At 41.5% G+C, this 16,790-nt stretch overlaps 1 protein-coding gene across 2 annotated transcripts in view; it reads right to left on the reverse strand.

The window, feature by feature from the left end:
• Positions 1-9,292: 9,292 nt before the first annotated feature.
• The window catches only part of ANXA3 (annexin A3), a 69,048-nt gene continuing 61,550 nt past the window's right edge, over positions 9,293-16,790 (reverse strand). For both annotated transcript variants that reach the window (XM_020904307.2, XM_070458256.1), the window contains one exon: positions 9,293-9,871. In XM_020904307.2, coding sequence (XP_020759966.1) covers positions 9,812-9,871 — 60 coding nt within the window. In that variant the 3' untranslated portion in view covers positions 9,293-9,811. The remainder of the gene's footprint in view (positions 9,872-16,790) is intronic.

Genomic DNA, 16,790 nt, shown 5'->3' on the forward strand with positions numbered 1-16,790 from the left:
TCTGAGATGGTTGGTTTAACTTTTACTATCAAATTTCACAGATAAGGAAATGGAGTCAACAAGTGTTTAAATAATTTTTCTATGACTAGTATGTTTAGTGGAGAAGGCAATGGCACCCCACTCCAGTACTCTTGCCTGGAAAATCCCATGGACAGAGAGAAGCCTGGTGGGCTGCAGTTCATGGGCTCGCTAAGAGTCGAACACAACTGAGCGACTTCACTTTCACTTTTCACTTTCATGCATTGGAGAAGGAAATGGCAACCCACTCCAGTGTTCTTGCCTGGAGAATCCCAGGGACGGGAGCTTAGTGGGCTGCCGTCTATGGGGTCGCACAGAGTTGGACACGACTGAAGCGACTTAGCAGCAGTATGTTTAGAGCTAAATTTTGAACCTGAACCTGACTGAGTTTAGACTCTTAACCACTGTCCTTCATGAATTTAACAGCAAATAATTGAGCATCTAATAATCAGCTCAGGTTTGATCCCTGGGTTGGGAAGATCCCCTGGAGAAGGGAAAGGTTACCCACTCCAGTGTTCTGACCTGGAGAATTCCATAGCCTATACATTCCATGGGTTTACTAAGAGTCAGACACCACTGAGCGACTTTCACTTTAGGGCTTCCCTGATAGCTCAGTTGGTAAAGAATCTGCCTGCTATGCAGGAGACCCCGCTTTGATTCCTGGGTTTGGAAGATCTCCTGGAGAAGAGAAAGGCTACCCACTCCAGTATTCTTGGGCTTCCCTTGCGGCTCAGCTGGTGAAGAATCCGCCTGCAATGTGGGAGACCTGGGTTTGATCCCTGGATTGGGAAGATCCCCTGGAGAAGAGAAAGGCTACCCACTCCAGTATTCTGGCCTGAAGAATTTCATGGACTGTATAGTCCACGGGGTCACAAAGAGTCAGACATGACTGAGCAAATTTCACTTCAGTTCAGTGATCAGCAGTTTCTTCAGATATTTTACTTGTTGACTCTGGAAGTCAGAAACAACTGTGAGAATCTTGTCTGATGGTAAAGAGCTTCAAAATAGGGTAGCCAGGTCTGTCTGCTCTCTAAACCATCTACCACTACCAACAACCCTCAATCCTACCACCACCCATCACCCACCCAAAACTACCACAATCACCACCACCATCACCGCCATCACGTCACCCCCACATACTATCACGATGAGCACCACCACCATCACTTCCCAGGACTACCACAATCACCACCACCATCACCACCATCACATCATCCCCCATACTATCACGATCAGCACCATCACCATCACCTCCCAGGACTACCACAATCACCACCACCATCACCGCCATCACGTCATCCCCCCATTCTATCAAGATGAGCACCACCACCATCACCTCCCAGGACTACCACAATCAACACCACCAACATCACTACTACCACCATCACCACCATGTTATCTTTGCTAATTAGCCAGGCATCTGTCTTTACTTTCTCTTCCTCATTCCCCCTAGAATATTAAGTCTTCGAGGTCGGAAAGTGAGTAGCTTTGTTCATCCTTATAACCCCAGCACTGAGCACCGTTCCTGGGCTATGGTTACCGCGGAGTAAATACTTGAAGGAATAAAGGACTCATGGAGTTGATGTGACTGACAGCAACCAAGGAAGATATTTTGACTGAAGAGATCAGTCAACACCTGTTTAAAGAGAATACGCACTACATGATCTGAATTTGTCTTTGTAAACCTGGCTCCCTAATACAAAACAAACGTTTAAGTTTTCCCCATTGAAAATCTCTAATCTTGGCATGACGGATGTGGCCAGGAGCACTGGTAGAGGCCAGTTATGCCCTGGCTGCATTTCTCTAAGGGGAGGTGTGAATTTGGCTCCTTCTCCCTCACTTCCCACCAGGGCCCTTTGTTCTCCACACTTCCTCCCACTGTGGCATGCTGGTGTGTGTAGGAGCTGATTTGATATCAGTGTCCTTTGTCAAAGTTCTCTTTTGCCTGATGGTTGCTACTGTTATCAGTTACTTCAGGGCAAGCCCAGAACTCTGCAAGTCACCCTGGGCCATTATTTACTGCCATATCCAGTTTTACCAAAGCTGGTGCTGGAAGAGGACTCTGGTAGGTTTTGATGACCCGTTTTCTCATGTGGGTTTGAAAACTCATGCAGTAGAATGGGCTGTTTTGGTGTCCTGGGTTTGAGAGTTTGGAATTTCTTTTTACTGTTTACTGCACCAGCCCTTCAATGCCACTCCTACTCTGTAACTCTCCTCCTGGCTTAAAATTCTCCTCTCTCCCACTTTTGACTTTGCAAAATCCACAGTAACAGGCAAACTCTGGTCTTGGAACAGGGCTGATCCTCTGATAGATGAAACTGTCAAAGAGCTGAGTTTGTAGAAACTCAGAAGAAATAGACACTAGGAAAACAGCTTACGCACAAAGCAACGAATACTTCCTTTATTTTCAGTCCCTGGGAGATGTACAGAGAGTGGGTGAAAAAGACCTGAATTTGTCAGTTTGCTGGAGTGGGTTGAAAAGAAATTTGTGGTACTTTCCGTGGTTCATAAAACATGAGGTTTCAAAGGCAGGAAATGGCCAAGAGATCTGGTTTATCTTCTTTTCTAATTACAAACTAGAAGAGTTCACTTCGCAACATCTGAAAATCCCCCAAGTGAATCACTATAAGCAACTATAGGTCTTCCAAAGTGAGCCAGAGAATAACAGCTAACATTTATTGAGCATTTAAGGTATGGCAAGCTCTGTGCTGAATACCGTCTGACTCTTTGTGACCCGTGGACTGTAGCCTGCCAGACTCCTCTGTCCATGGGATTTTCCAGGCAAGAAGACTGGAGTGGGTTACCATTTCCTACTCTAGAGGATCTTCCCGATTCAGGGATTGAAACCGGCTCTTGAGTCTCCTGCATTCTTTACCACGGCGCCACCTGGGAATCCCACAGCAGGCTCTGGGCTGAGTACTTTACCTCAACTGACTTATTGAAACCTCACACTCACCTGAACCTGAGCCATTAAATGCTATTGCCATTCAGGTTTTACAGATAAGGAATCTAAGGCACAGAGAAGTTAAGTGAATTGATTGCTCACCTGTCACACAGTTTATCAAGTGATGAGCGGGAAATAAGCCAGAGAAGCTTTACATCTTTGACTCGGTCATCAGAGGACACAGTTGACAAAATCACACTGATTCCAGTAAGTGTTCTCCTTGGACACTTCCTAGGCCAGTCTTAGAGTTATTATAACTGTGTGGTACTAAAATAAGCATCATTTATTAATATTTCTTCTACAAATGCTTATTGAGCTCCTTCTAGCTGCTATTTTCCGGGCAAGGCCATGTTAGTCTAATTACTAGTAACTATTTCTGATTGAATTAAATTCTTCGCATGCTTTATTTCATTTAATCCTCACAATACTTTCAGGTAGGTTTTGTTATTTTCAGGTAAAGAATTGATGCTGTAGGGTATATAGAAATAGAGATATAACATTATACATGTGGAACTTAGGTAGTGTTATGAATCAATGCCACCTCAATTAAAAACTTAATTTAAGAATTGAGAGAGATTTCCCTGGTGGTCCAGTGGGTAGGAATCTGCCTGCCACTACAGGGGACACAGGTTTGACTCCTGGTCTGGAAACTAAGATCCCGCATGCTGCGGGGCACCTGAGCCCAAGCACACATCTACTGAAGCCTGAGCGCCTACAGCCCACGCACAACCAGAGAAGCCGCTGCGATGAGGGGCCCAAGCACCACTGCAACCTGCAACCACACACCACTGCAGCCGGAGGCACAGGGCAACCTAGAGATGAGATGCAACTAGAGAACTCCCGCAACCTAGAGATGAGCGATGCAACTAGAGAACTCCCGCACGCAGCGACAAAGAGCCTGTGCGCAGCTACAAAGACCCAGAGCAGCCAAAGGGGGCGGAGGAGGGGGTGGGAAAGAATTGAGGTATAAAGAAGCTAAGTGTACGTCAAATCCTTACTGCTGTAAACACTGCTATAATGAGCAGCAGAGACAGGATTTGGACCCAGTTTGACCTGACCCCAAAACCAATGTGTCAAAGATGAAGCCAAATTGTAGAAATTGGAGGCTATCAATATGACATGAAATTAGGAGAAAGGAAAAAGGAGAGGACACACACAAGAAAAGTCTGAAATTGTGTGAGCTCTCAATATGCTCTTACAAATAGGTTAGACACGCCCCTATTCAAAATCTCCATTTGTTATTTTATGGTAGCTCCTCACAAATAGACCAAGCACCCTCTCACTCCAGGACGAAGTGCACAAATCTCCTGCCTTCTGCAGTTCACCGAGACCAAGACTCGTTCCAGCTTGCTAGCTTTCTCCTTTTCACAGCCTTTCAGGGACTAAACAGCGCGCAATGAGATGACTTGAACGTACTCAGCTGAAAGACCCCTGGAAGAGTTAATATGCATTTCATGTAAATGCAAATGGTCCTGGGAATCTTGAGAAACAACAGGATGAAATTAAATGATACATATGTTCCATTAAGATGGGTTTTACAGCAACAATAAGATGTCTGGATGGTAACAAACATTCTACAGACAATGAACATGTTTTCGAACAATTCATTTTGGGCCCCGTTATTGTGGAGCAATTAAAATAGGTTTTGCCTTTGGGACTCAGAGCCACGGGGTCCACTTTGAACTCGACCTGCCACCTTGTGGAAATTGGAGGCAATAAAAAAACAAGGCCCTTGGATGGTAATAACATGACCTGGGTTAACATTTATTGAGGGCTTACCACATGCCAGGGACTATGCAAAACAGCTTTTAAGTGTTTTCTCACTTAATTATTAGAATAACTTTACAAGGTAGGAACTATTATTGTCCCAATTTTAAGGGTGAGGAATGTGTGACTCAGCGAGGTAATCGGCCTACAGTCACAGATGGGGGCATTGTGACCCCAGGGCTCACGCACTAAACCAGGCACTGCCCTGGGCCATATACAGCCCTTCTCATTTTCACGTATTTAAACATGTGTTAAATATTTAAAGATAAATGTCACAGTTCTTTGGAAGGGTCACTAACAATAACCCTGGATCTTGAGATAACCATGTTCTATCAGAATCATCAGAATCCATCAGCTAACAGCTGGCCCAATGCACAGGAGGTCAGAGGGTGAGAGGAGAGCTTTCCCTGGAATTTTTCCTTATCTCAGTGTTCCCTTCTTTTTGCAGTATTCTGTCCAGTGATCACCACTCCCTTTATGTTCTTATCTTTCTTCATACACACTCATGCACAAATACCATCTGTATTGGGAAACCAAGGGAAACCTTGGTTTCCCTACTGTGTAACTTTGGGCTAGTAGTCCCACGGACAGAGGAGCCTGACAGGCTATAGTCCATAGGGTCGCAGAGTTGGACAGGACTGAAGCAACTTAGCATGCAGCATGCATGCAAGTAAATACTTTCCGAGTCTCATCTTCTTCATCTGTAAATGGGGATAATGACACATATGACCTTGCTCCAAGAATAAATGAGATCTAAAAGATCTAGCACTGTACTCAGTACCTAGTAAGTCCTTGATTCATATACACAACAAAAATTGATTCTTTTAATATTAAGTCTACAATTTCACATCACATTGTTTTTTTTTTTTTCCCATTTATTTTTATTAGTTGGAGGCTAATTACTTTACAGCATTGCAGTGGTTTTTGTCATACATTGAATTAGCCATGGATTTACATGTATTCCCCATCCCGGTCCCCCCTCCCACCTCCCTCTCCACCCCATCCCTCTGGGTCCTCCCAGTGCACCAGGCCTGAGCACTTGTCTCATGCATCCAACCTGGGCTGGTGATCTGTTTCACCCTAGATATACATGTTTCGATGCTGTTCTCTTGAAACATCCCACCCCCGGGTTCTCCCATAGAGTCCACAAGTCTGTTCTATACATCTGAGTCTCTTTTTCTTTTTTTGCATATAGGGTTATCGTTACCATCTTTCTAAATTCCATATATATGTGTTAGTATACTGTAATGGTCTTTATCTTTCTGGCTTACTTCGCTCTGTATAATGGGCTCCAGTTTCACCCATCTCATTAGAACTGATTCAAATGAATTCTTTTTAACGGCTGAGTAATATTCCATGGTGTATATGTACCACAGCTTCCTCATCCATTCATCTGCTGATGGGCATCTAGGTTGCTTCCATGTCCTGGCAATTATAAACAGTGCTGCGATGAACATTGGGGTGCATGTGTCTCTTTCAGATCTGGTTTCCTTGGTGTATATGCCTAGAAGTGGTATTGCTGGGTCATATGGCAGTTCTATTTCCAGTTTTTTAAGAAATCTCCACACTGTTTTCCATAGCGGCTGTACTAGTTTGCATTCCCACCAACAGTGTAAGAGGGTTCCCTTTTCTCCACACCCTCTCCAGCATTTATTGCTTGTAGACTTTTGGATAGCAGCCATCCTGACTGGCGTGTAATGGTACCTCATTGTGGTTTTGATTTGCATTTCTCTGATAATGAGTGATGTTGAGCATCTTTTCATGTGTTTTTTAGCCATCCGTATGTCTTCCTTGGAGAAATGTCTGTTTAGTTCTTTGGCCCATTTTTTGATTGGGTCATTTATTTTTCTGGAGTTGAGCTGGAGGAGTTGCTTGTATAGTTTTGAAATTAATCCTTTGTCTGTTGCTTCATTTGCTATTATTTTCTCCCAATCTGAGGGCTGTCTTTTCACCTTGCTTATAGTTTCCTTTGTTGTACAAAAGCTTTTAAGTTTCATTAGGTCCCATTTGTTTATTTTTGCTTTTGTTTCTAAAATTCTGGGATGTGGGTCATAGAGGATCCTGTTCACATCACATTTGAATCACATGTAATACTTTTCATGGTAGCTCCAATCATTGTTTCATGTGCTCCTTACATCAACCCGGTACAAATGATAGGAAAGATCTACTATCCCACTTTACAAATCATTGTCATTAAAACTGGTCAGATGCTTACTATGACTAGGGAACTGGGCTAGAAATTTAGAGAGGGATAACATTTACATTGACATTCACCGTGGTTTATGAAGAAGTACGCAGGGAATCCCTGGTGAGATAACAGAAAACATCATATATTGGTCTCTGCCCCCTCAGTCCTGGCACAGGGCTCTTAAAACCCTTGTAATTTTCTAAGTGATAAGAACACTAGGAGTATCTTTTGTCCTAATATTTCGTCTTTGCTAAAGAGGCAGCTCTGGTTGGATTCCTGGATGAGGGCTGGTCATTGGAAAGAACAAGCCATGATTAGAGGTCTGGAATTTTCAGCCCAGTCCCTCAAATTCCTAAGAAGGGAAAAGGGCTGAAATGGACTTAATGAATGATCAAGCCTAGATGATGAAACTTCTATAAACACCCAATAGTGTGTGTGTATGTTCTAAACACTAGGGATACAGCAGAGAAGGCAGCAGACAAAAATCCCTTCATTCAAACAGCTAAGTTCTAAGGTTGAAAAGGACACTGGCCTTAGAATGGGATAAATAGTAAGGGAAAATAGTGGTTAATGGCCTGGACACGGTTGAGTTGGACTGCTTGGGTTTAAATCTTGTCTCTTCCAATGGGCAACGTACTTGATTTCTCTCAGCTTCTGTTCCTGTGTCTTTGAGTTAATGCCTACATTGGAAAGTTCCTTGAGGATGAATGATTTAATATATACTACACTGTTTAATACAGCTATACAATAAGCACTCGATGAATATTAGCAATGATTTATTGCTCAGTGATACCCTTACTCACTTAAGCCAAAATTGTGAAGGCATACATGACACCTGACTCTTTTGATTTCTGTGTTCTATCAATTTTTAGAAGTATTTATCTTCTAAATACTTAAATGAGTGTATTTTTTCTTCCTTTTCTCCCTTGTTATTATCTTAGCTCAGGCTAACACTTCTATATTGATTAAAGAGCTAATTTGCCAAGTGGGCTCCCTGCATTTAGCTTTCTTCTCCCACATATTCTTCCTCCTTGATCAAAAATTTGACATCATTTCCCTGATTGAAACCCTCCTGGAATGCTCCTTCCATGACTCTCCCTTGCTCGTAAATTCTTTAGGTCTATGAGACCTTCATAGTCTAGCCCTTGTCACTGGTCACCTCCTCCCGTATGCTAAGCCCCACCCACATCGGTCTCTCTCCCCAAACAGATTTTAAAGCTCTCTGGCCAAAGTAAACAAGTCTTAGCTCTTCTGGAGTATCCAACACTTACTTAGCACAGGGGATGGCACGTAATAGATGAACTGAAATCTGTTGAAGAATAGCTGCAATGCTGTCATGATCATTTTGATGTTGCTTGCTAATAGTAAATGATAGCGCAGTCACTGAACACGTGTGAAGTTCAGGCATACGGCTAAGTGCCTCACAGGCATTATTTTACCTAAACCTAGGAAAGAAGTGAGAGCTATAATCATCACCATCTTATTTTTTTTAATATTTATTTATTCGGCTGTATGGTAAGGCAGGAAGCTCAGTTGGTAAAGAATCCGCTAGCAATGCAGGAGACTCCGGTTCGATTCCTGGGTCAGGAAGATTCCCAGGAGAAGGGCTAGGCTACCCACTCCAGTATTCTTGGGCTTCCCTTGTGGCTCAGCTGGTAAAGAATCCCCCTGCAATGTGGGAGATCTGGGTTCGATCCCTGGGTTGAGAAGATCCCCTGGAGAAGGGAAAGGCTACCCACTCCAGTATTCTGGCCTGGAGAATTCCTTGGACTGTATAGTCCATGGGGTTGCAAAGAGTTGGAAACGACTGAATGGCTTTCACTTTCACTTCCTAAGGCAGGATGTCAAAACCTGGCATGTAGATTCTAAATCCCTGTGCTTTATTCCCATACACATTTTTGGAAATCTCAGGACAAGAAATAACTTCTTCGCCATCTTTTTGAAAGGTCTCAGAAATGCTGAAGTGTGGAATCCACTGATTAAAAGTTCTGAACTCACCCATCACTCTTTCTATTTCTCACACATCTATCATTTCTATTTCTACCCAGGTTCATAACTCTTAACTAGAACTTTGTACCTTATATATTTCCTTTCAGTATTTCATCTTAGGTCCCTTTCAGATATAACATAAAAGATTTCTAAAAGTGTGTAGTCCTGCAAACTTATTTTAGAGGAAAAAGATACCTAAGAAACTTGATTCTAAATACCCATTCTGGGAAAGTAGTTTTTGGCATGAAACCACCACAAGTCATGTTTGTTATTCAGATGGGCAGTGGTTAGATCAATAGTTTAGTGGGTGTTTTCTGAGGGCTAAAATAACTTCTCATGCATTGCCACTCCTCCAGCTTGATTAAACAAGAAAAGGGAGGCCAGGATTACATAGATCTTCATTTTTATTTCTTTCTTAAAGATGAATATGATCAATAAGACAATAGATAAATTGAAGCAACCACAGCTTTTAAAACAAAAACACATTTTAAAATATCTTTAGTCATTGGTGCCAGGTACCAAACAATGCTGGAAGATGACAAAAACTAGCAGACAGATCACCTTTTACATAGGCAACAACTTTTATTACACAGTTTGGCATTGAGTGCTTTAGAACTATACATAGATTCTCACTTCCAAAGCAGAAACGCAATTTGGATAGTATTAGCAGATCTTTAATTTCATTTAAAAATTTCATTTATAAGTGGCTACATTATGATGAGACGTTCTATGACAATAATCACTTTTTGTGGTTGTTATTATTATGGAACAATGAGAATTTCTGTTAAAAACAGGTTATTGTGGACACTTGCTTGTACTTGTAAATACCGTGAAAAAGGAGTAAGCAGAGCTGAGGAAAATGCCCATCATGGGAGCAGGCAGCCTTTGGAAAGGATGTTCTTGACTCAGTCATCTCCTCCACAGATCTTTAAGAGTGTGCTCTCATAGTCTCCAGAAGTATCCGACTGCAAGGAACAGGACAGGTGGAGAGAAGGAGAGACACAGCATAAATAATGAGGGAACCATGGATGAATCAAATCCCACACACTAGGGGAGTCACCAGCGTGGGAAGCTCATGACCTGTACCATTGAGTAACATGCACCTGCAATTCCACCATCCAGTCGTATCTGTGGGAAATCACGTTCCAGCCTAGCATCTTCTTTACAACATATAATACTTAAATTCTGCGGGATATATTGTGGTTAAATGTCAACTCGGATTTTTTTAAAAAAAAGAAGAGTACATCAATTGCATAATATTACGTAAGCTTAATTTTCTTTTAAGTTTTTAACCAAACTTTTAAAAAATATGATTTTATTATATTTATATTAATACTTATGAAACACTTGCTCTTCTAAAGGTTAACTACTTTAACCCTTACAACAGCTGTGTGGTAGGTACCGCAACTATCTCCACTTAACCAAGAAGTAAAATGAGAGAGATAGAGGTTAGGATATTTATCCCAGATTATATGGAGAACAAGCGCAGAATCAGAATTTAGAGCCAGTTAACCTGGCTGCTTAACCCCATTCTATACTTCTTGACTTAAGAAAGTGAAATGAACTACTTTCCTATAAAGTGTTTCCCAGTTCCTCTCTCCTAGGATAGGCAGAAAAGATCTTGGTTCAGAAAAGATACCATGTGTGTGCTGTGTTCAGTTGCCCATTCGTGTCCAACTCTTTGTGACCCCATGGACTGTAGCCCACCAGACTTCTCTGTCCATGGACTTCTCCAGGCAAGAAAACTGGAGTGGGTTGCCATTTCCTATTCCAGGGGATCTTCCCAGCCCCGGGATCAAACCTGTGACTCCTGCGTCTCCTGCACTGGCAAGCAGATTCCTTATCACTGAGCCATCAGGGAGACTGAGGCTTAAAATACAAGTTGTCAGGTTTGTTATGTAACAGAGGCAAAATGTTTGCATCGCATCTGTGATAAAACTTGGCTTTTGACCAAGATTGCTTAAAATCCTCACATTATTTGATGCAAGGCAACTTCTTATCACTTAAAATTTATATTGTAGTTAGTGTAAGGTAGAGGAAGCAATGAAGAAGGGTCATTTAGAGACGAGATTAAGCATTGCTTTCATAATAAGACACAACAGGCCTTAATACACATTCTTCCGCTTTATATAAATTTTAGTTTTTAAGTCTTGCTTTGCCCTATATAATGATCTCTTGAATCACTGACAAGTCAGCAATGCTCTGGCTTTGTATTAAAACAGCTCCCTCTAGCCATCTCTGATCAAAGTTGTAAACAAGTATTAGGGGTTCTATTAGTTAGCGGAGAAAATACATCCAAGTGGTTTAACACAGAACTAAACATACAATTTTGATCCACTGTAGACAACAAATGTTCATCCTTTTCTCCTACCTTTATTCCTTTATGTCTTGTAGGAAAATAGCTATTCTTTTAAAAAAGATTTTTCTTGATGTGGACCATTTTTAAAGTCTTTGTTGAATCTGTTACAATATTGTTTCTATCTTATGCTTTGTTTTTTTGGCCACCAGGCATGTGAGATCTTAGCTCCCTCATCAGGGATCAAACTCAAATCCTCTATATTGGAAGGCGAAGTCCTTTTTATGAATAAACAATTCTATTTTACAGAGTTTTAAAAATTGTTACCCCAAAATCCCAATGTATTTTCAAAACCTTTAAACATAATTTACAGTTTCCTAACTGGCCATATTAATTGTTCTTAAGAAACTGAATCAGTTCTAATGAGATGGATGAAACTGGAGCCCATTATACAGAGCGAAGTAAGCCAGAAAGATAAAGACCATTACAGTATACTAACACATATATATGGACTTTAGAAAGATGGTAACGATAACCCTATATGCAAAACAGAAAAAGAGACTCAGATGTATAGAACAGACTTGTGGACTCTGGGAGAAGGCGAGGGTGGGATGTTTCAAGAGAACAGCATTGAAACATGTATATTATCTAGGGTGAAACAGATCACCAGCCCAGGTTGGATGTATGAGACAAGTGCTCGGGCCTGGTGCACTGGGAAGACCCAGAGGGATCGGGTGGAGAGGGAGGTGGGAGGGGGGACTGGGATGGGGAATACATGTAAATCCATGGCTAATTCATTTCAGTGTATAACAAAAACTACTGTAATGATGTAAAGTAATTAGCCTCCAACTAATAAAAATAAATGGGGAAAAAAAAAAAAAAACTAAATGTTTCTGTTGGCCTATTTTTAACAGTGATTCTCTCCTCTCCCAATCTTTTTCCATTCTAACCACAACAAATCTATTCTAGGCTCTCATCTCTTGTCATTAGTTTCCTTGGATTCTCAATGCGTATCTTCCAAGGTGTTAATGCTTCTTGTTTTGGGAAATGGGTTCAATGACCATCATACCCATTAAGCAAGCAGCCGTCTCTTATCCTGTAAGTAGTTCTGACTTTTCTTCCTTCCTCTCTGCCATCTCCACTCCTGTCTTCTTTGTAGACTCATCCTCCACTCTTTAGCCAGTCACTGCTAGTAATGCTTAAATCCCAATTTATCACTTAAAATTCGTATTACATTTTCTCTTAATCTATATTTTCTCCCTAGAGAATTTGCATGCATGTCCAAAGATTCAGTGACATAATTATTTCTGAAAATATATCTCATACCACTAGCTACAACTCGCCATCTCTATTTGCATGTTTTGAAATGTTAATTACAAATTGTAACTTGTCATGGGCATTTGCCATCTACCTCTACAAGGCTTAAATCACATGCTGCTGCAGCTGCGGTCCTTCAACATCCCCTGGAAGAAGTTCAGGGTGGAGGTCAGGAAGGAGCCATGTGCTCTGGGAAAACTAGCAGAACAGGTTTTCGGACAGACATTTTTAAGAACTGATTTTATGAACCCAATCCTTGTATTTCCTCATATCTAGAAAATCACTAAATCCCTTCATGGGGACATCAGTTCCTCATGACTAGCAGAAAACCTTTTGTAAAATAAGCGCTTGATTCCATGAACTTCCCCTTAACCAAAATCACATAGATATTGACCTTCCCCACCTCCACCTCTTTGGAGTAGTTCCTCAGAGCTATCTGAGGTGAGATTCCCTGGGCTTCGGTCCTCACTTTGCCCCAAATAAAACATAACTCGCAACTGTCACGCTATGCGTTTGTTTTTAAGTCGACAAAAGACATCTCGAACTTAACATGTGGAATTTTCTCCCTGACTCCCCCCAAAGGGAAAAAAAAAAACCACTGAAAACCTGATCTACTTGTAAGGAAAGGAGTGTGTGTGCTAAATCACTTCAGTTGTGTCTAACTCTTTGCGATCTTATGGACTGTACCCCTGCTAGGCTCCTCTGTCCATGGGATTCTCCAGGCAAGAATAGTTGAGTGGGTTGTCGTGCCCTCCTCCAGGGGATCTTCCCAACCCAGGGATCGAACCTGTGTCTCCTGCAGCTCCTGCGTTACAGGTGGATTCCTTACTGCTGAGCCACGCAGGAAGCCCCAGACACCTGCAAGTCATCCTCAACTCCTTCTCCTTTCTTTTCACAACAAGATGTCATATGGAGTAATTTGAAGTTTTAACTCCTAAGTATCTTTTGAGTCTTTGCTTTTCCGCCTCTTTGTATTAGCAGTAGCTCTGCATCACTATTTTGAATCAGAGCTACTCTAATATGACTAATACAGTAACCCATCACCCCACATCCCTTCTATCTTATGTCCAATTCATTCTCCAAAGTCACGAGATCTTTTCTAAACGTACTTCTGGTCATGACACTATGTGCTTCAAATTTAAACACTTCAGTGGCTTTCCATCACTCTTAAGCAAAAGACAAATCTTTAAATGTTGCCAAAAAGGCCCTGCATGATCCAGTCCCTCCAGCCTCGTTCTTCATTATGTTTCTTCCACCATGAGGTCTTTCCACTCATGATTCCTTTTGTTAGAATGCTCTGCTGAATTCTGACCCCCACAACCTTTGCCTTGTTAAGTCTGATCATTTTCAGATCTGAATCAAAACCTTCCTGTATGTCAAACCCTCCTGTTATGTGATCTTATAGCACAATCTCTCTTTGCTTTACATCGAACATGGCTGTAATTTTATCTTTATTTCTAATTCCATAAGGGCAGAAAACTTTTTTCTTTCCTTATAATTGTAACCCTGAGCCTCGCACCTAATATATGTTCAGTAAGTATTTTAAATTGAATGGAATACAAATTTCCTGTTCTCAAGGCTCTCTTTCAACTGAATGGATCTTACCACTGAGATTGTATTTTTCCATATTCCCAAGGTAGGCTCCTAATCAATTAAGCACCTTATTAATACTGCATCTGCTGCTGCTGCTGCGTCGCTTCAGTCGTGTCCGACTCTGTGTGACCCGTAGACGGCAGCCCACCAGGCTCCACCAGAATCCCACCTGGGATTCTCCAGGCAAGGACCCTGGAGTGGGTACTTATCCTTCTACTTCTCATCAAACATACGTTTCTAGAGCACTCACCTTTCAGACTCTATTGACCAGCATAGCACCAGGCTCATAAGGCACTCAACACATGCTTATTAGCCTGAAAGGTAAGCTCCAGACTCACTTCCCTAAGAAAAGTGCTGTGTGCTGAGTCGCTTCAGTTGTGTTTGACTCTTTGCGACTATACAGACTGTACCCCGCCAGGCTCCTCTGTCCATGGAATTCTCCAGGCAAGAATACTGGAGTGGGTTTCCATGCCCTCCTCCTGGGGATCTTCCCGACCCAGGGATGGAACCTATATCTCTTACGTCTCCTGCACGTGCAGGTGGGTTCTTTACCCCTAGCGCCACCTGAAACTCGCATACCAATGGAAGAGACATGGGTTCCATCTCTCAGTCGGGAAGATCTCCTAGAGTAGGAAATGGCAACAGACTCCAGTATTCTTGCCTGGAAAATTTCATGGACTGAGGAGCCGGGCGGGCTTCTGTCCATGGGGCTGCAAAGAACTGAACACAATTGAGCGACTGAACACACACACAGCGCCACCTGGGAACAGTCTCTATCTAATCCCAAACATCTCTCTCAATCCCTCTATTACTCCTCTATACCCCACATCTAAGATTTCATTTTATGCTGTTTCACATTATTTTGTCAGCCTACTTTATCCTTTTTTCAAATTTCTTTGCACTTACAATCTCACATTTTAGCAAGCAGTACCAATATGAAGTATGATTATTATCTTGAAATTGCTTCATTTATGTCCACTTCGTGGCTCAGAGGTTAAAGCATTTGCCTGCAATGCAGGAGACCTGGGTTCGATCCCTGGGTCAGGAAGATCCCCTGGAGAAGGAAATGGCAACCCACTCCAGTATTCTTCCCTGGAGAATCCCATGGACGGAGGAGCCTGGTAGGCTACAGTCCACGGGGTCGCAAAGAGTCAGACACGACTGAGCAACTTCACTTCACAAGTCTACACATAAGTCAGGAACTAACAGAGGATAGCCACTACATTTTCCCTTAAAGACTCTGGAATCAAGTTATTTTTTAGACAGATTCTTAATTTGTTGATCAAGAAAATCTACCAAAAACTAATTTCATCCAATGTTTTAAAACGTCTTAGTATTAAGAGACACACATTTGTTTTTCACCTACTTTCTTCCTCTTCTCCCCTCCAATCATCACCTGAGAAACGTGTTAATGAGCAGAGAAATGTCTAAATTAAAGGCAGAAGGAAGAGAAATTCAGAAACCAAGGCTGGGATGATAGACAAAAAGATTCTATTCATCAATACTGAAAATGTAATTAAATTACTCAATAATCTATGTTAGGCAACAGAAATGAAGAAACCTAAGATAATTTTAAATTACACACCGAACTCTTCAGCAATGGATTTTCCTTTTCTATCAAGATACACATTGCTTACATGTTTCCTAATACAATAATCCTCAATTACCCAGGCCATCTGGAGAGGGAGAGCTACAAGTTAATTGAATTTTCTGGTTTGCCAAGGGCGAACCAAAGGACCTCTTCATGTTTCAACCTTGTTACTGGAAATCTTTATAGAATGTATGTGTCTCCTTTTCTGCCTTGGTAAGTACAATTTAGTTAACATTATTGTATCTTCCTCTGTTGATTGAAACTATTGTAATGTGTCAGAATCGATTCAAATTGCATTGAGTGTGAGCAGTTGATGAAATCTGTGTTAAGCCCCAGGCGCAACCGGACAGTTGCCTTTTCGAATAAATTTTCTTTTTCAACTTAAGCATGTATCTTTTCCTGCAAAGGTTTAGTACAAAAACAACAGCTCTCATTAAAAAAAAAAATACAATGATTTTGGTGAACAAATCTAGTTGACTAATTGAGGCGCAGTGGAAGTCAATTGATAACATTTACCAAAATTCTCTGTCTTTGGAGCTGGTGATGGACAGGGAAGCCTGGGGTGCCGCCATCCATGGGGTCACAGAGAGTTGGACATGGCTAGCAACTGAACAACAACAACCGAAATTACAGGTGTACTGACATCATCTTAGCACTCCTACCTACTTTTGAGCATTCATCCCTCAGATACACTTGCACCTGATGAAATCAGGTATGTATAGTACCGTGTTGTTTAGAATAGCAAGAAACTTGAAACATGTGTTTCAAGTTGTGGTAGGTACAAACATACAAATAATGAAATGATATGCAGCTGTTAAAAAGAATGAGACAGCTTCCTAGCAACCTAAATGTCCATCGACAAAGGAATGGATAAAGAAGATATGGTACATACATACAATGGAATATTACCCAGCCATTAAAAAGAATGAAATAACGTCATTTGCAGCAACATGGTAGACTTAGAGAGCATCATATTGAGTGAAGTAAGTCAGACAAAGAAGGAGAAATATTGGAAGACATCCCTTGTATATGGAACCTAAAAAGAAATGATACAAATGAACTTACTTACAAAACAGAAAGAGATTCA

This window comes from Odocoileus virginianus, chromosome 29, assembly GCF_023699985.2.
Source record: "Odocoileus virginianus isolate 20LAN1187 ecotype Illinois chromosome 29, Ovbor_1.2, whole genome shotgun sequence".
NCBI classification, from domain to species: Eukaryota; Metazoa; Chordata; class Mammalia; order Artiodactyla; family Cervidae; genus Odocoileus; species Odocoileus virginianus.